We start from the raw sequence: 20,619 nt of genomic DNA on the forward strand, positions 1-20,619 counted from the left end.
AATTTGATATTCAGCCTTGTACATAAAGTCCTAACAAATGCACATTAATTGAATGCTTCATATGAGGTCTGTTCAAAAAATTGCGTAACTTTGACCACAAAATTTTTCTGTGCTTGCCTTTTACTTATTGTGCATGGTCTCCTTCAAAATACTCTCCTCCACAATTGATACACTGCTCCCAGTGTCGTTTCCATTTCCAGAAGCAGTCTTGATGCATCTCCTGCTGGAGCACGCAAAGAGACATCTGTGAATTTTCTTTCAACGGGGGTTTCAACTTTGGAAGCAGTAATAATAATAATAATAATAATAATAATAATGCCTGTAGAGGCCAAGTCTGGAGAGTGGGGAGGATGAGGCAGCGCAGTGATTTCATCTTTTATGTAGTAGTCACGCGCCAACAGGGATGAATGTGCTGGTGCGTTATTGTGATGCAAGAGCCATGAATTGTCTCACCACATTTCAGGCTGTTTTCTTCTTACATTTTCTCGCACGCATTTGACCTGCCTGTCGAGCTTCTTTTGGTTTTGGGGAATCTTTCGTGACCCATTGTAAATATTGAACCTTGGTCTCAGCATCATTCTCTTAACAAATACCTAATTCTCATTTGCACGATCCGAAAGCTCTTCACAGATTGTGAGACAAAGGTCTTTCTGATCTTGACTCCTGAGCTGTGGGATGAACTTGGTGGCAACACGATGCATTCCAGGATGCTGTGTCAGGATTTCATGACGTGGTTGGACTGAAATGTTACATTCTTCTGCAATCTCTGTCAGTCAGTCTTCACTTAAAACCTACAGGCTGATAGGCTGTGATCGATGATAAAACTCTCCCCTGACGTTTCGTCTCTGACTGCAGGAGACATCTTCTGAGGTACAGCAGCGAACTGCGAAGAGAACTCGAGGAAGCGCTGATTATATAGGCAGTGCAGAGGATGCCACTGACCATCACATGGCATCGGCTATGTACTGTCTCTGGTAATGTCAACATTCTCGATTGAAAGTAATCGATCATCACACTTGTGGTGCAACGCTGATATCCAAATTTTTCCCAGTTTAATACCTTCGTCTTCCCTGTTAAAATTATTACCGTGTTTATGTCTCGGTAGCCTCTCTACACATGCGTGCATAATAATGCGAGGTTTTAGATATGACGCTTGTCTCGCTGAATTTTATTTCATGATCACCTTCCTGGTAAGCATGTTCCGTTATGGCCGATTTATCCATGTGACCCAGGTGGCAGTTCTTCTTATGTTCATCAAGACGGATGTTCACACTTCTCATTGTGGTACTGATATAAACCTGTCCACAACTACAAGGAATTTTATATACTCCCAGTGTAGCCAAAGGGTGACATGCAACTTTTGACGATCTTAAATATTCTTTTATTTTCCTGGTGGGTCTGAAAATAGTTTCCACCCGATACTTGCTTAAAACTTTCCCAATGTGATCTGTGACCTTACTATGAACGGAACAAAAACCTTGCTCTTGGGTGACTGTTGTTTGTTGTTGCTCCTGATTCTCTGCCTAGAGTGCAGTGCTTGATCTATATCCTCGCTAGAATAGCCATTCTTCATGAAAGTTGACCATAGATATTCAATCTCATCTTTTAAATAAACAGGTTCACAAATTTTGTATGCCCTGTCTACCAAGGTTTTCATTACACCTCTTTTTTGTCTAGGGTGGTGGTTTGAATCTTTATACTCATAATGATCACTATTTGTGGTCTTCCTCTACACCCTATGGCCCAATGTTCCGTCCCGTCATTTAATCACAGACACATCCAGGAAATTCAGTTGCCCATTACTCTCTGTCTCCATAGTAAATTGGATTTTCGGATTAATGCTGTTTAAAAGTGTCAGGAAGGCATCCAACTCCTCTGTTCCGTGTGTCCATACTACGAATGTGTCATTGACATAGCGATACCATCTGGCTGGTCTCTTACTGGCAGTCTGCAATACCCGTTGTTCAAAAGTCTCCATAAACAAGTTAACCAAGCAGGACTAAGAGGACTGCCCATAGCTACCCCGTGAATCTGTTCATAAAAGTTACTATTGTATTGAAAGTAGGTTGTGGTAAGGCAGTGTCGGAATAATGCCACAATATCGGTAGGAAAAATATCTGCTATGCATAAGATAGATTTGTTTACCAGAATCATGGTAAATAACGACACAATATCAAAACTGACGAGGATATCATCCGGGCCCATGCTCATTTCCTTTAACTTGTCAATGAAATGAGCTGAATCTTTAATATGACTGTCCGTCCTACCAACATAAGGTTGCAGCAATGAGGCAAGGTGTTTAGCTAACTCGTATGTTGGTCCGCCTATAGTGCTGACTATTGGCCTTAACAGAGCCTCAGGCTTATGCCCTTTGGGTAATCCATAAAGTCTAGGTGGGTATGCTTCTGTTTTACAAAGCAGCTTTTTATCGTCTGATCAAATGAAGATGCTTTCACTAGTCGATTGGTCATTCTTAAAATCTTCATTGTCTGATCCTTCTGGAGTTTTTTGTAATTGGAGGGAACCAAAATATCATTGATCTTTCTATGATAGTCCTCACTGTTCAATATGACGGTGGCATTACCCTTATCTGCATTAAGAACAAAATGTTTTATCTGCATTTATATCCCTCAGTGCCTTCCTTCGTGCCTGCAACAAATTACTGTTAGGTGGCTTACGAGTACATAATATCGTAGCCATTTCCATCCTAATTATGTCAGCAGTCTGCTGTGGAAGCTGATGGATACCTGCCTCAATATTTGCTACAATATCCTCTGTGGGTACATTTTGGACAGGTTTATATCTGTACCACAAAGAGAAATATGAACACCCATCATGTTGGACATTAGAGGAATTGCCACCTAGGTCACAAAGATAAATCAGCTGTAGCGGAACATGTTTACCAGGAAGGTGGTCATTAAATAAAATTCAGCGAGACAAGCGTCATATCTAAAACCTCGCATTATTATGCACACATGTATAGAGAGGCTATCGAAATTGATAAACACCGTAACGATGTTAACAGGAAAGATGAAGCTCTTAAACTGGATAAAATTTGGCTGTCAGCGTTGCACCACAAGCATGATGATCAATTACTTTCAATCATGAATGTTGGCGTTACCAGAGACAGTCTCATAGCCGACACCACGTGATGGACAGTGGTGCTATATAATCAGCGCTTCCTCGAGTTCTCTTCGCAGTTCGCTGCTGTACCTCAGAAGACGTCTCCCGCAATCAGAGATGAAACCTTAGGAAAGAGTTTTATACATCAACCACGGCCTATCAGTCCAGAAGTTTTAAGTGAAGACAATACTGGCCATGAATGCCTACATTGTATGATCAGTCAGTCTTCAGTTGGCACGCACAATTTTGCTGGCATTCCTGACACGAGTGTTGTTGGTAGATGTAGAAGGGTGTCCTGGAAGAGTGTCATCTTTAACTTCTGTCTGGCCATTTTTAGACTGTGTACAGCTTAAGCACTCATCACCATAGGCTTTCTGCATCATTTGGTGTGTCTCTGCAAAGATTTTCTTGAGTTCCACCCAAAATGCAATTCAGACACAGTGCTCCTCTAACTATGCCATCTGAGTTCACAAACTCTGTGACTCAACATTGTACTCAATACACCACTGAATAATAACTAACAGAAATACAACAATGAATCTACTGGCAGCTACACATTAAACACAGTTGTGTGCAGGGATGACAACCGCTCTTCGTTCCAACACACCATTAGCGCGAAATTACCAATGTTCTGGAATTTTTTGAATGGGCCTCATAAAGGTGATTCTATTGGCGTAGCTTATCTGGCAGCTTCTTGTTTTGATGCACGTTAAACATAATGACTGAAATGTGCTGAAGAGAGATCCTACACTAGGAAAATAAAATAAGTACCTGTTGTGTGGCTGCTTCTGCCCATTCGGTTTCACACTTGTTTTGTCAGGCATTTGTCAACATCACAGTTATATCGGGAAATTCTAATTTAAAATTTTTTTTCTGCTGCACCAATGCTAACTTCACTTTTTTTGTCTAGTTTCTGAAGAAAAATCATCTTTGTTATAGTGTCATCACCCCCCATGACTACAAAGGATACAACCACACCTCTTGCGGCAGTCCGACCATGGTTACCTGCACATCTGACAGCAAAGTTACGCAAAGATGGAGATATCGACATACAGGGTTTTGCATCTCCTACCACTCAGGTGTGTGCATTCACTGTGCTTCTATTATTGTGACTGCTCTGTATCTTTAGTGGTGCTATTACTTCTACTAATATCATTACTACTCTTCATCAGCTTCTTCTTCTTCTTCTTCTTCTTCTTCCTCCTCCTCCTCCTCCTCCTCCTCCTCCTCCTCCTCCTCCATCTGTAACAGCGATAAAGACAATATTTTTTCACAAAGAATTGACTTAATTATGATATTAAAAATGCAACAACACATGGGATGATGGAGGGTGGTAAGAACTGGTTTACTGTGAACACCATAAAAATCAAATACAGAAGTTTCTCAGATAATTCCAAATGTCTCTGAGAGATGGTGGTGAATGTTGACGTTGTATATAGTGCCCTATTAATAGTTTGTGACAGCATAATGAACAGTGTGTTTACTGGTTTGCTAATGCAATAGGACAGGAGGTTGGGCATAGGGAAGGAAGTGGGTTATGTCATGTACTCCATACAACATGTTTTCGTGGTTCTTGACTATCATTAATTAAATCACAGTCATCATGTAAAAGGCATATTTTTGAACTCTACTTTCACCAAGAAGGCTTCCTCTAAACGACCCATGAATAGGTTGGCGTACGAGGGGGCCATCCTGGTACCCATGGCTGTTCCCTTTAATTGTTGGTATGTCTGGCCTTCAAAAGTGAAGAAGTTGTGGGTCAGAATGAAGCTGGCTAAGGTAATGAGGAAAGAGGTTTTAGGTAGGGTGGCAGGAGATTGGCGTGAAAGGAAGTGCTCCATCGCAGCGAGGCCCTGGACGTGCGGAATATTTGTGTATAAGGAAATGGCATCAATGGTTACAAGGATGGTTTCCGGGGGTAACAGACTGGGTAAGGATTCCAGGCGTTCGAGAAAGTGGTTGGTGTCTTTGATGAAGGATGGGAGACTGCATGTAATGGGTTGTAGGGGTTGATCTACGTAGGCAGAGATACACTTCCTCATCCCCTCAAACCCAGAACCTCCCACAGAAGAACCACGAAAGTGCCCCACGTGTGACAGGATACTTTCTGGGACTGGATCAGACTCTGAATGTGGTTCTCCAGCAGGGATACGACTTCTTCAAATCCTGCCCTGAAATGCGATCCATCTTTCATGAAATCCTCCCCACTCCACCAAGAGTGTCTTTCCGCCGTCCACCTAACCTTCGTAACCTCTTAGTTCATCCCTATGAAATCCCCAAACCACCTTCGCTACCCTCTGGCTCCTACCCTTGTAACTGCCCCCGGTGTAAAGCCTGTCCCATGCACCCTCCCACCACCACCTACTCCAGTCCTGTAACCCGGAAGGTGTACACGATCAAAGGCAGAGCCACGTGTGAAAGCACCCATGTGATTTACCAACTGACCTGCCTACACTGTGAAGCTTTCTATGTGGGAATGACCAGCAACAAACTGTCCATTTGCATGAATGGACACAGGCAGACAGTGTTTGTTGGTAATGAGGATCACCCTGTGGCTAAACATGCCTTGGTGCACGGCCAGCACATCTTGGCACAGTGTTACACCGTCCGGGTTATCTGGATACTTGCCACTATCACCAACCTGTCAGAACTCTGGAGATGGGAACTTGCCCTTCAGTATATCCTCTCTTCTCGTTATCCGCCAGGCCTCAACCTCCGCTAATTTCAAGTTGCCGCCGCTCATACCTCACCTGTCTTTCAACAACATCTTTGCCTCTTTACTTCCGCCTCGACTGACATCTCTGCCCAAACTCTTTGCCTTTACAAATGTCTGCTTGTGTCTGTGTATGTGCGGATGGACGTGTGCGTGTGCACGAGTGTATACCTGTCCTTTCTTCCCCCTAAGGTAAGTCTTTCCGCTCCCGGGATTGGAATGACTCCTTTCCCTCTCCCTTAAAACTCACATCCTTTCGTCTTTCCCTCTCCTTCCCTCTTTCCTGATGAAGCAACCATTTGTTGCAAAAGCTTGAATTTTGTGTGTGTGTGTTTGTGTTTGTTTGTGTGTCTATCGACCCGCCAGCGCTTTTGTTTGGTAAGTCTCATCATGTTGAGGTGACTTACCGAACGAAAGCGCTGGCAGGTCGATAGACACACAAACAAACACAAACATACACACAAAATTCAAGCTTTCGCAACAAACTGTTGCCTCATCAGGAAAGAGGGAAGGAGAGGGAAAGACGAAAGGAAGTGGGTTTTAAGGGAGAGGGCGAGGAGTCATTCCAATCCCGGGAGCGGAAAGACTTACCTTAGGGGGAAAAAAGGACGGGTATACACTCGCGCACACACACACACATATCCATCCACACATATACAGACACAAGCAGACATATTTAAAGACAAAGAGTTTGGGCAGAGATGTCAGTCGAGGCAGAAGTGCAGAGGCAAAGATGTTGTTGAATGATGCAGATGAGGTATGAGTGGCGGCAACTTGAAATTAGCGGAGATTGAGGCCTGGTGGATAATGGGAAGAGAGGATATACTGAAGAGCAAGTTCCCATCTCCGGAGTTCGGATACGTTGGTGTTAGTGGGAAGTATCCAGATAACCCGGACGGTGTAACACTGTGCCAAGATGTGCTGGCCGTGCACCAAGGCATGTTTAGCCACAGGGTGATCTTCATTACCAACAAACACTGTCTGCCTGTGTCCATTCATGCAAATGGACAGTTTGTTGCTGGTCATTCCCACATAGAATGCGTCACAGTGTAGGCAGGTCAGTTGGTAGATCACGTGGGTGCTTTCACACGTGGCTCTGCCTTTGATCGTGTACACCTTCCGGGTTACAGGACTGGAGTAGGTGGTGGTGGGAGGGTGCATGGGACAGGTTTTACACCGGGGGCGGTTACAAGGGTAGGAGCCAGAGGGTAGGGAAGGTGGTTTGGGGATTTCATAGGGATGAACTAAGAGGTTACGAAGGTTAGGTGGACGGCGGAAAGACACTCTTGGTGGAGTGGGGAGGATTTCATGAAGGATGGATCTCATTTCAGGGCAGGATTTGAGGAAGTCATATCCCTGCTGGAGAGCCACATTCAGAATCTGATCCAGTCCCGGAAAGTATCCTGTCACAAGTGGGGCACTTTTGTGGTTCTTCTGTGGGAGGTTCTGGGTTTGAGAGGATGAGGAAGTGGCTCTGGTTATTTGCTTCTGTACCAGGTCGGGAGGGTAGTTGTGGGATGCGAAAGCTGTTGTCAGGTTGTTGGTGTAATGGTTCAGGGATTCCGGACTGGAGCAGATTCGTTTGCCATGAAGACCTAGGCTGTAGGGAAGGGACCGTTTGATGTGGAATGGGTGGCAGCTGTCATAATGGAGGTACTGTTGCCTGTTGGTGGGTTTGATGTGGACGGACGTGTGAAGTTGGCCATTGGACAGGTGGAGGTCAACGTCAAGGAAAGTGGCATGTGATTTGGAGTAGGACCAGGTGAATCTGATGGAACCAAAGGAGTTGAGGTTGGAGAGGAAATTCTGGAGTTCTTCTTCGCTGTGAGTCCAGATCATGAAGATGTCATCAATAAATCTGTGCCAAACTTTGGGTTGGCCGGCCTGGGTAACCAAGAAGGCTTCCTCTAAGCGACCCATGAATAGGTTGGCGTACGAGGGGGCCATCCTGGTACCCATGGCTGTTCCCTTTAATTGTTGGTATGTCTGGCCTTCAAAAGTGAAGAAGTTGTGGGTCATGATGAAGCTGGCTAAGGTAATGAGGAAAGAGGTTTTAGGTAGGGTGGTAGGTGATCGGCGTGAAAGGAAATGCTCCATCGCAGCGAGGCCCTGGACGTGCGGAATATTTGTGTATAAGGAAGTGGCATCAATGGTTACAAGGATGGTTTCCGGGGGTAACAGATTGGGTAAGGATTCCAGGCGTTCAAGGAAGTGGTTGGTGTCTTTGATGAAGGATGGGAGACTGCATGTAATGGGTTGAAGGTGTTGATCTACGTAGGCAGAGATACGTTCTGTGGGGGAGCGCCAAAATAATCTTTCCCACAGCTCTCTAAGAATGATCATTATTTCCAAAGTTTGATTTATTCAAAGCAATTACATTTGCTTTTCTTCTTTAAGTCATAGATTAAGTTGTTTCTGTGTTACTTTTTCTTGCTGTAGCTTTATGAGGCTCATCATAAAGTCAAAGTCAACATGAAAACCATAAATGTGGAAATTACAATGATATTTGTATTTCCAAAAAATTTTAAGATTTATTACATCTAAGACTGATTTTAACATGTGTTTTTTGTATGGCTTAATAGATGAACATCTCTGCGAGGCAAATACAGCATCACTGAATAGCAGCTAAAGTTTTCCTGTTCCAAAGATAACTATTTCACAAAGAACAATGCAATCAGATATTGGCTCTTTCTTGATCCATCCAGATTACACTATGCCAGAGCTATCTGCACCACTTGATCCATCCAGTTTACACTATGCCAGAGCTATCTGCACCACTTGAGGTGTCGTCAGCTGCTTACATGTAATGGCAGCAGTAGACCTCTCTGGTGTTTGGTGATTAAATTCCTCCCACTCAGTAGTTGGTCTGTGAATAGATGCACAGCCAAACATATCAGTCTTTTTTAATATGAGTTTTTACAGGATTATAGTCAAAGTTGCATGTTGTTGTCATTCATCATCATCATCACCATCATCGTAATCACCAAAAAGAAAAAGTTGGTGTGTGCTTGAACTGGCTTTTGTACTTGCCCATACTTACCCCCAATGACTGCTGTGGAAAACTGCCTTCCCTCTGAACAACATTGTAAGTCATTTGCATGTGATTTTTTAAGGCATTCGTATTACGGATATGACATATTTGGAACCCTAAATTCCTCACAATATTGAACGCTTAGATACAGTTGGTCTTTCCCATAATTTCAGCTTGAAATTTTAAATGAATATGCTGTTTATGAAGTATTGATAATAATTTGTTATTGTTCAATCTATTCTGTTTCACTTAGACTATGTAAATGATTATTAGTAGTGGATAAACTTAGTTATTAATGTGTACAGGGTTCCTTAAATGTGAGAACTGCTTTCAGATGACACCTAAAGAAAATGTGGACCTCCTTTCAAATGAGATCTAGAGGAAATGGAAAGTCCTGGAACACTAGTCATGTGTCAGCTAATGTCTGGAAATTCTTATACTCCTTTCGTTTTTTTGGAAAGAATACACAGCTTTCTGTGAAAGATTGAAACTGTGTTTTTAGTAGTTGTATTGTGTTGTTGTGTATTGTACGTGATGTGTGGTCCTTGCCTTTTGATGTGGCAGTGTGATATTACTCTTTTTTGTGTGTGTCGCTTTAGCCTTTTAGTATACTGTGTGGGACTGCGCGTAATTCCCCCCTGCGGGTTCGGGGGTTAGAATAGGCCCGCGGTATTCCTGCCTGTCGTAAGAGGCGACTAAAAGGAGTCTCAACCGTTTCGGCCTTATGTGATGGTCCCCTCTCGGGTTTGACCTCCATCTATCTAAATTATTCCGAAGAGCGAGCCAATTGGGGAAGGGCACCTTACATGGTGCACTGTATCCTTCGTGCAATTAGACCTATAGCCGTCTTTCTCGTCGTTGCAATGGTGTCCCGCTCGTTTTCGATCTCTTGGGCGATTACCACGCTGCACTCTGCACTCTGCAGTGTTTCTTTTAACTGTGACGACGACCTTGGCCATTTTTGCACCTAAGATCCAGCACGGTAGCCAGTCCGTTGTGGTGGGGTCGCCATGTACCCTCTTGGTTGTAGCCCCCTGACAACACAGGGATCGCTCTACTGATGCCTGCGCCGTTCACTCCCCACGTATGCCAAGGAGTAGATGCCCATCTCCCTGGGGCATCGGGACTCCCGGCAACGGCCATCCTGCCAGGTGGCCTTTGCTGTGGCTGGGTGGCGCCCGTGGGGAGGGCCCTTGGTCGGAGTAGGTGGCATCAGGGCGGATGACCCGCAATGAAGCGTGGTACATCATCTATCGCTGGTGGGCCTCCACCAGCAGTCTCTAAGCGATCGAGGTCTAACCTCAACGTGAAGAAATTGGATCAGAGATCGTTTCCCTCCCTAGCTACTCCATGGGAGGAACGACTAGCTAAAGAAGGCAGTGGAGAATATTCACCCCGGTACCTCGTGTGTACGCGGGTTGATGGAGAATCTTTCATGTCGACCAAGCCCCAGTTTTTTGTGGAGCATTTAGAGGACAAGTTCGGGGAGGTGGAGGGCCTGTCCAAGATGCGCTCGGGTTCTGTGCTCATCAAAACGGCATCCTCTGCCCAGTCACGGAGGTTGCTCAATTGTGACAAGTTGGGGGATGTTTCAGTTACCATCACGCCGCATAAGTGTCTCAACATGGTCCAGGGTATTATATTCCACAGGGATCTTCTTCTGCAGTCCGACGATGAATTACGCGCCAACCTCGAACGACGAGGTGTTCACTTCGTCCGGCGCGTCCATCGGGGTCCGAGGGATAATCAGGTAGCCACCGGTGCCTTCATCTTGGCCTTTGAGGGTGATGTCTTACCCGAAAAGGTTAAGGTGATGGTTTACCGTTGTGATGTGAAACCATATATCCCTCCTCCGATGCGGTGTTTTAAATGCTGGAAGTTCGGGCACATGTCATCTCGCTGTACTTCCAGCATCACGTGTCGGGATTGCGGACGTCCTTCGCATCCTGATACTCCATGTGCTCCGCCTCCCATTTGTGTTAACTGTGGAGAACACCATTCCCCCTGCTCACCGGACTGTCGGATCTTCCAGAAGGAAAGGAAGATAATGGAATATAAGACCCTGGACCGCCTGACCTACACTGAGGCAAGGCGGAAATATGAGCGGCTACATCCCGTGCCCATGATATCCACCTATGCCGCTGCTGCACAAGCAGTCCGATCCTCTCCCGTGTCGTCACGTACTGCTGCCTCTCAGCCATGTCTCAATGCACCGGCCCCCTTGGTTGTTGGGGGCACTTCGCCCACTGTTGCTCCACCTACTCCAGGAGCAACACCACCCCAACCATCGGGGACATCCGTCCCCCCTTCCCAGCCGGAGAAGCGTAGGGCTTCTTCGGCCACTCCAGCCAGGAAGGGGTCCCTTGGGGCCCTCCCTTCCCAGGCTTTGCCCAGTGTCAAAGCGGATACCCGCAAAGTTTTGAAACAACAACCGGTCGCTGGTCATAGGGCTTCACGGTCGTCGTCCGTCCCTGAGACTGACCCAGTGGGGCCCTCCCAGCCAGACCCTCCCAAGGCACAGCGTGCGAAGCCGTTGAAGAAAAAGGCTCCCAAGCAACCTGACATTGCGGTGGCACCTGTCCCACCGCCACCCTCAAACTCTGCGTCTGAGGACGAGGTGGAGATCCTGGCGTCCGCTGAGGACCTCGATCTCGCCAGTCCCTCCGGCGCCATGGAAAGCACTGGCGCAGGTGCTCACTTGGAGGCAGCAGGTGACCCAGCGGCGTAATCTGCCTTCCCAGTCCCGTCACGCCTTTCCCAGCCATGGACAACACCATCCTCCAGTGGAACTGCAGCGGTTTCTTCCACCATCTAGCTGAGCTCCGCCAACTTATCAGCTTTCACCCTTTCTTCTGCATTGCTCTCCAGGAAACTTGGTTTCCAGCAATGCGAACCCCCGCCCTCCGTGGCTATCGGGGTTATTACAAGAACCGAGCAGCTTATGAAAGGGTGTCTGGTGGCGTCTGCATATATGTTCTTCACACTCTGCACAGCGAGTCTGTCCCTCTCCAGACGCCTTTAGAGGCTGTCGCTGTCCGCGTGTGGACGCCACAGGCTGTTACCGTCTGCAGTCTTTACATTCCACCGGATGGTGATGTCTCGCAGCACGTCCTGGCTGCACTGGTCGCCCAATTGCCGCCACCTTTCTTGCTATTGGGCGACTTCAACGCCCATAACCCTCTGTGGGGTGGGTCCGTGGCAACAGGTCGAGGCGCCATCGTTGAGCATTTATTGTCGCAGCTCGATCTCTCGCTGTTAAATGATGGTGCCTTCACACACTTCAGTGTGGCGCATGGCACCTACTCCGCCATTGACCTTTCAATCTGTAGCCATAGCCTCTTACCATCTGTCCAATGGAGTGTGCATGACGACCTGTGTGGTAGTGACCACTTTCCGATCTTTTTGTCACTACCACAGCGCCACTCTTCTGGGCGCCCTAGCAGATGGGCTCTGAATAAGGCTGACTGGGACTTGTTCTCCTCCACTGCCGTTTTTGAGCCTCTCTCTACCGATGACATTGATGCGGTGGTTCAATCGGTCACCACCGGCATCGTTACTGCCGCCGAATCTGCCATTCCCCATTCCTGTGGGTCCCCTCGGCGGAAGGCTGTGCCTTGGTGGTCGCCTGAGATCGCTGAAGCGATTAAAGATCGCCGGCGGGCGCTCCAGCGTCACAAGCGACATCCCTCCCTCGACCACCTTATCGCCTTCAAACGGCTGCGTGCGCGGGCCCGCCTCCTTATCCGCCAAGGCAAGAAGGAGTGCTGGGAGCGGTATGTGTCCACCATTGGCCTCCATGTCACTTCCTCGCAGGTCTGGGCCAAGATTCGACGCGTCTACGGCTATCGGCCACCTGCCAGCGTCCCTGCGCTCTCACTGAATGGAGCAGTTTGTACTGACTCCGACGTCATTGCCAATCGCTTAGCAGAGCATTTTGCTCTGAGTTCCGCTTCTGCGAATTACCCCCAGGCCTTCCGCTCCATTAAAGAGCGGATGGAACGTCGGAGCCTTTCGTTTCGCACCAACCACCCAGAATCTTACAATGCTCCATTTAGTGAGTGGGAATTTCGCAGTGCCCTCGCTGCTTGCCCTGATACCGCTCCTGGGCCAGATGGCATCCACTGTCAGATGCTGAAACACCTTTCAGTGGACTGCCAGCGGCGCCTTCTCGATCTTTACAACCGTCTTTGGGTCGAGGGGGAGTTTCCGTCGCAATGGCGGGAAGGCATTGTCATCCCCGTTTTGAAGCCTGGAAAGAACCCTCTGGAGGTGGACAGCTACCGTCCCATTAGCCTCACCAACGTTCTTTGCAAGTTGTTTGAACGGATGGTGAGCCGGCGCTTGAATTGGGTACTGGAGTCTAGGGGCCTTCTGGCTCCATCTCAGGGTGGGTTCCGTAAAGGCCGCTCCGCCGCCGACAATCTGGTGAGCCTGGAGTCGGCCATCCGTACTGCCTTTTCCCGCCGTCAGCACCTGGTCGCTGTCTTTTTCGACATGCGGAAGGCGTACGATACGACATGGCGTCATCACATTCTTTCTACGCTTCATGGATGGGGTCTTCGGGGTCCTCTGCCGATTTTTATCCGCAATTTTCTGTTGTGTCGTACCTTCCGCGTGCAAGTCGCGGCCTCGTATAGTTCCTCCCACGTCCAGGAGAACGGTGTGCCACAGGGCTCTGTTTTAAGTGTCTGTCTGTTTTTAATAGCCATTAACGGGCTTGCTGCGGCCGTGGGAAATTCTGTCTCCGCTTCCCTGTATGCTGACGACTTCTGCCTTTATTACAGCTCTACTGGCATTGCAGCTGTTGAACGTCAGCTACAGGGCGCTATCCGTAAGGCGCAGTCTTGGGCTGTAGCGCATGGCTTTCAGTTTTCGGCAGCCAAGACCTGCGTTATGCATTTCTGCCGGCGCCGAACAGTCCATCCTGAGCCGCGGCTTTATCTTGCCGACGAACTCCTTGCTGTGGTGGAGACTCACAGGTTTTTGGGGGTGGTTTTCGATGCCCGGTTGACTTGGCTGCCTCATATCCGGCAGCTCAAACAGACGTGTTGGCGGCATCTCAATGCACTCCGGTGTTTGAGCCACACCCGCTGGGGAGCCGACCGCTCTACCCTGCTACGGCTCTACCAGGCGTTAATTCAGTCCCGTCTGGATTATGGGTGCCTGGCATATGGCTCAGCCTCCCCGTCTGCGTTGCGGGTGCTGGACCCAATTCTCCACAGCGGGATACGCCTTGCCACTGGTGCTTTCCGCACCAGCCCTGTGGACAGCTTACTCGTGGAGGCAGGTGTCCCTCCCCTGCGGTTCCGACGCCAACGTTTGCTGGCCGCTTATGCTGCCCATGTTCTCAGCTCGCCCGGGCATCCAAATTATCGTCTCCTGTTCCCGCGATCGGTCGTCCATCTGCCAGATGGTCGGCCCCGGTCTGGTTGTACAATAGCGGTCCGCGTCAAGGAGCTTCTCTCTGGGCTTCAGGTTTTCACTGTTCCACCTACTTTCCGGGCTACTTTGCATACACCCTCGTGGTGTGTTCGTCGCCCTTGCCTTCGGCTGGACCTGGCACAGGGCCCGAAGGACTCAGTCCCTCCAGAGGCCTTCCGCCGCCGCTTTTATTCTATCCTGGCCACGTATCAGGGCTCTGGTGTTGTCTACACTGACGGTTCGATGGTTGCTGGTCGTGTCGGGTATGCGCTCACTCTAGGGGACCGTTCCGAACAACGTTCCTTGCAGGATGGCTGCAGCGTTTACACTGCTGAATTGGTCGCCATCTTTCGTGCCCTAGAGTATATCCGCTCCTGCTCAGGTGAGTCCTTCGTTATCTGTAGCGATTCCCTGAGCGGTTTACGAGCTCTCGACCAGTGTTTCCCTCGTTCTCGTCTGGTGATGGCTATCCACGAGTCTCTGCATACTCTTGCCTGTTGCGGCCGCTCTGTGGTCTTTGTGTGGACCCCCGGTCATGTCGGTATCCCGGGTAACGAACATGTTGACCGCCTGGCGAAAGAGGCCACCAGCAAGCCATCTCTGGACCTTGGCCTCCCAGAGACTGATTTGCGGGCAGTCTTCCGCCGCAAAATCTTGGCGCTATGGGACGAGGAATGGCGCGAACTGCCATTGTCCAATAAACTCCGTGCTGTCAAGGAGACGACGGCTGTGTGGCGGTCATCCCTGCGAGCCACTCGCAGGGACTCGGTAGTTCTTTGCCGGCTCCGCATTGGCCACTCCCGGCTGACACACAGTTATTTACTGCGCCGGGAGGACCCTCCTGTATGTCGCTGCGGGGCGGCTTTGACAGTGGCCCATATTCTGTTGGCCTGCCCCCTTTTAGCTGTGGTCAGGCAGACATTTGCGCTGCCTGATACGCTCCCTGCCCTTTTAACAGACGACTCCACTATGGCTGACTTAGTTTTACGTTTTCTTCGGGCAGGGGGATTTTATCATTTAATCTGAGTGTTTCTGTTTTATTTTTGTTTTGTGTTGACTCTGGCCTTTGGCCTATGATTTTACACTGATTTTTTAATGTGTTTCTAAGTGGTTGGCTTTTCCTTTTTTATTTGTATGGTCGGCCAACCACCGTTTATCTCTATGTGGTTTTCGTTCGTTTCGTTTTGTCTTGTCTTTGTCTCAGTCTCTCCTGTTCTGTATCGTCTGTGATCTCTTCTGTTCCTCGTTTTGTTCTCTGTGGGTGTTCTATGTCTTTGGAAAAAGGGACCGATGACCATGGCAGTCTGGTCCCTTTAATCCCCCAAACCAACCAACCAACGACTGCGCGTAATTAAAGTGTTCATTTAAATATTGTTCAGATGGTTACTCTGTTATTAAAGTCAAGCAAGGCTACTGCCCAAAGTAATCTCTGCAAATGATACCTCTTGTTCACATTAGAATTTTCAGATATATCGATCCATTTAAAGACAACGGTGACTTTTTTCTTGTCACAGCTGATTCAAATTCTGCAAAGGGCCATTGTTTACTTGTCCGCATGGTTCATGATAGTAAAATTATGGATAAGAAAGTCACAAATCTCGTGGGTTGTTTATTAATACCCTCCATATTACACAAATGCTGTCCATTGAATTCAAATTGCCTGATAATATTTTACTTACTGATTTATTTCCCCTTGCAAGATTAGGACCATCAGCCCCCTTTTTTTAGACATAACCAGATGTTCTGAGTATTTTACATTGCATGCATTACAGTAAGTATGCTGTACTAAATTTAGAAAAATAGAGGTTACAGGAGTACATACACACCGTTTATATTTGTGCATGCTAAATACAACAATAATTATTGCCTACAGTAAGATAGGTTTTTAATTATGATTGAAGAGAGGGGGAAAGGTGAATGTGATAACATGCAGTTAAAAAATATAAGGGAAAAAGAGGTGGTGTGACTCTTACAGAATCGAAAATAGAAATAAGCATAACTGGGATAAGATAGGAGCATTGACTTCACTGGTTGTCAGAGGAAAAGTTGGCCATATACTTTAATTTTGGGGAAGTGGCATGGGAATGACAAGAGGAAGATCTTCAATTTTTTCTTAAAAATAACTAAACATCACATTGTGCAAAGAGTGCAGAACAACTTGCTCCAGAAACAGGTAGCAGTAACAGTAAAGGAGTTGCCAAATGTTTTTATTTTATGAATAGATACAGCTAGGATACTAGATAAGTGAAACCTTGTACTTCTGTTATGACTGTATGAAAAATGTTTAATCTCTGAAGCAAGTTACTGGGGTGCTTGTGCACTAATGAGCTGATAAAGTAGACACAGTGTTTGGCAATCCTATAACTTGTCCGGCCGCAACTATTATAACTGGGTGTGTGAAGCATGGACATGGTCATATCTACAAAATTTGCTGATGTAATGCGCATATGCATTCATAATTAGCTGAAACCATCCTGTGTTTTCACTGTTTCTATGATTTTGAATTACATACAACAGTGGAGGTTCAGTAGAATGAGCAGTTGCTTGACTTTTCATTTCACATCCTATGCAAATATGTTCCAGAACTTTTTAAGGGCATAGAGATAAGCGGAGATCTTCCAGCACATTGTAACAGAAATCTCTCCCCAATTTAAAATGCTCATCCGAAGTTAGGCACAAATTCTTCACTGCGTTCTGGTATTGTATGAGGATGCCATCAAGTTGAACGGGAGGTAACTGTTTGCAAACTTCTGAATTTATTAATTTCTGATGGAATACCAAGATTACTTGAGATTTTTTTGTATTCAGTCTAAACCCCAGGTTTTTCGCCCATGTTACCACTGAAGACAGATCATAATTCACCTCGGAAATCACATTATTTATATTTTCAGGTCTGGAACTTAGGTAGAGCTGTCGGTCGTTCGTTATTTACAGGCAGACAAAACCAATGAAATGTCATTGTCCTAAAAGGAAAACAAAAGAGGACCATGCAGTGACCCTTGTGGTAGTCCTGAAGGAATGTGTTTCCAAAATGATTTTTCATTCCCACAGACAACACTTTGCTGTCTGTTTTTCACATAGCTTTGAAACAGCTTCGATGATATTATGAAAAGGATAATTTTGTACTACACTCCTGGAAATTGAAATAAGAACACCGTGAATTCATTGTCCCAGGAAGGGGAAACTTTATTGACACATTCCTGGGGTCAGATACATCACATGATCACACTGACAGAACCACAGGCACATAGACACAGGCAACAGAGCATGCACAATGTCGGCACTAGTACAGTGTATATCCACCTTTCGCAGCAATGCAGGCTGCTATTCTCCCATGGAGACGATCGTAGAGATGCTGGATGTAGTCCTGTGGAACGGCTTGCCATGCCATTTCCACCTGGCGCCTCAGTTGGACCAGCGTTCGTGCTGGACGCGCAGACCGCGTGAGACGACGCTTCATCCAGTCCCAAACATGCTCAATGGGGGACAGATCCGGAGATCTTGCTGGCCAGGGTAGTTGACGTACACCTTCTAGAGCACGTTGGGTGGCACGGGATACATGCGTACGTGCATTGTCCTGTTGGAACAGCAAGTTCCCTTGCCGGTCTAGGAATGGTAGAAAGATGGGTTCGATGACGGTTTGGATGTACCGTGCACTATTCAGTGTCCCCTCGACGATCACCAGTGGTGTACGGCCAGTGTAGGAGATCGCTCCCCACACCATGATGCCGGGTGTTGGCCCTGTGTGCCTCGGTCGTATGCAGTCCTGATTGTGGCGCTCACCTGCACGGCGCCAAACACGCATACGACCATCATTGGCACCAAGGCAGAAGCGACTCTCATCGCTGAAGACGACACGTCTCCATTCGTCCCTCCATTCACGCCTGTCGCGACAGCACTGGAGGCAGGCTGCACGATGTTGGGGCGTGAGCGGAAGACGGCCTAACGGTGTGCGGGACCGTAGCCCAGCTTCATGGAGACGGTTGCGAATGGTCCTCGCCGATACCCCAGGAGCAACAGTGTCCCTAATTTGCTGGGAAGTGGCGGTGCGGTCCCCTACGGCACTGCATAGGATCCTACGGTCTTGGCGTGCATCCGTGCGTCGCTGCGGTCCGGTCCCAGGTCGACGGGCACGTGCACCTTCCGCCGACCACTGGCGACAACATCGATGTACTGTGGAGACCTCACGCCCCACGTGTTGAGCAATTCGGCGGTACGTCCACCCGGCCTCCCGCATGCCCACTATACGCCCTCGCTCAAAGTCCGTCAACTGCACATACGGTTCACGTCCACGCTGTCGCGGCATGCTACCAGTGTTAAAGACTGCGATGGAGCTCCGTATGCCACGGCAAACTGGCTGACACTGACGGCGGCGGTGCACAAATGTTGCGCAGCTAGCGCCATTCGACGGCCAACACCGCGGTTCCTGGTGTGTCCGCTGTGCCGTGCGTGTGATCATTGCTTGTACAGCCCTCTCGCAGTGTCCGGAGCAAGTATGGTGGGTCTGACACACCGGTGTCAATGTGTTCTTTTTTCCATTTCCAGGAGTGTATTATTATTATTCCATGCTGGATTTTCCATTGTTTGATTTTGAAATGACTCCAGCCCACTATCCGGGAAACTTTGCTGTTAAACAATGAAAAATCCAGGATGGAACGCAACAATATTGTGAAGAGGACAGTTGTTACTCACCATATAGCAGAGATACTGAGTTGCAGATAGCAGCTTTTGGGCAACAAGGCCTTTGTCAGCAATAGATCTCTCTCTCTCTCTCTCTCTCTCTCTCTCTCTCACACACACACACACACACACACACACACACACACACACACACACACAAACGCAGCTCGAGCTCGGCACACACATTGCCACAGTCTTCCCACCAGGTGGGAACCTTGGTGAACTCTCTCTGCAATATATCCTATGTTCCCGTAACCCTCCTGGCCTCAGCGTGAGTTAGTCATTATCCTCACCCATCTAGTCCCTTCCCTGTTTCCATTCGATCACTACTCAGTCCTCTATTCCACCAGCACACCCAGTCATTTTACTTCTTTCCTTCTCCGCTACCCCGTCCTCTCTCCTCTGCTCTCTGTCTAACCTCCCGACTGAACTTAGCTGCCATACACGCTCCCCACCTCATTTGTGCATGATCACCGTCCACCAACCGTACCTTGCTATCCCTCCCCCTCCCCGCCCCAGCCTCCTCCTTCCCCACACCCAGTTGGCTCTCCCATCATGCACTGCCACTGCTGCTGCTCCTGCTGCTGCTCATACTCATAGTCTGGCTTCAGCTGCCAGAGACTGTGCTCATGTGTGTGTGTGTGTGTGTGTGTGTGTGTGTGTGTGTGTGTGTGTGTGTTTTGACAAAGGCCTTGTTGGCCAAAAGCTTATTTTGTGACAGTCTTTTTGTTGTGCCTATAATATTATTAACTTTTGCTTTTAAATTTTTCTGAGCAGTATGTCAAAGTAGACAGTATCAAAAACTTTGCTGAAGTCTAATAGAATCAACATTGTGACCTTACAGTTTTCTATGATATATTTTAGGTAACCAGTTACCTTGATTAGTGCAGTGTTTGTGCTAAGGGTTTACGAAAGCTGAAATGATGTTTATCAAACAAGATGAATTCACACAAGAGTTCTGTATTTTAATCAAGATCAATGTATTCCAGGACTTTGGAAGTAACAGGTAATGTGCTAATTGGTCAGTAACCATAAGGCAATTGCAGATTTTTGATCCTAGGAATAGGTCGGACTATGCTTCTTTTCCATGAAGTGGGATGTATTCCATTCACGAGAGAAGAATTTACTATGTCTGTTAAGGCAAGCATTAAGCTATCGGCTACATTTTTTATCATGGTTATGCTAATACCGTCATTGCCTGTTGCTTCAGAAGAAATTCTTACTATTACTTTTCTGATTCTATTTATTGCTATGTGTTTTAGGTGGAAAGTGTTATTGTTGGTTATGAATTTAACAGATTCTTGTGGGCCACAGCTCCTTGCCACAGGGGAGTAAATTGGTGCAGAGAAATTTTATTCAGCCATTGGCTGAGACCTGACACACAGTTTCTGATTTTGCCTTTCCAACACCCAAGCTACAGAGACTCTTCCACAGGGTTAAGGGTGTTGTGTTCTTGCATACAAAGAAACCTGATTTTGGCATTGCAAACCCCCACTTTACCCTGTTTCAGGACTTTCTGTATTCTTTGTAACATTTGGGTTTCAGATTTGCCTTGAATCATCTATAAGCACCATCCCTGTTGTTCATCATTTGATGTAATTCACTTGTCAGCCATACAGGAGGGGGTTTTCTTAATCAGATTGTGCATATA

General features: G+C 47.3%; 1 protein-coding gene across 2 annotated transcripts in view; it reads left to right on the forward strand.

The window, feature by feature from the left end:
• The window catches only part of LOC124607454 (PAN2-PAN3 deadenylation complex catalytic subunit PAN2), a 322,573-nt gene that overhangs the window by 213,315 nt on the left and 88,639 nt on the right, over positions 1-20,619 (forward strand). For both annotated transcript variants that reach the window (XM_047139789.1, XM_047139788.1), the window contains exon 15: positions 4,063-4,202. In XM_047139789.1, the coding sequence (XP_046995745.1) occupies positions 4,063-4,202 (140 nt within the window). The remainder of the gene's footprint in view (positions 1-4,062; positions 4,203-20,619) is intronic.

The sequence above is a fragment of the Schistocerca americana genome, chromosome 3 (assembly GCF_021461395.2).
Source record: "Schistocerca americana isolate TAMUIC-IGC-003095 chromosome 3, iqSchAmer2.1, whole genome shotgun sequence".
NCBI lineage: Eukaryota > Metazoa > Arthropoda > Insecta > Orthoptera > Acrididae > Schistocerca > Schistocerca americana.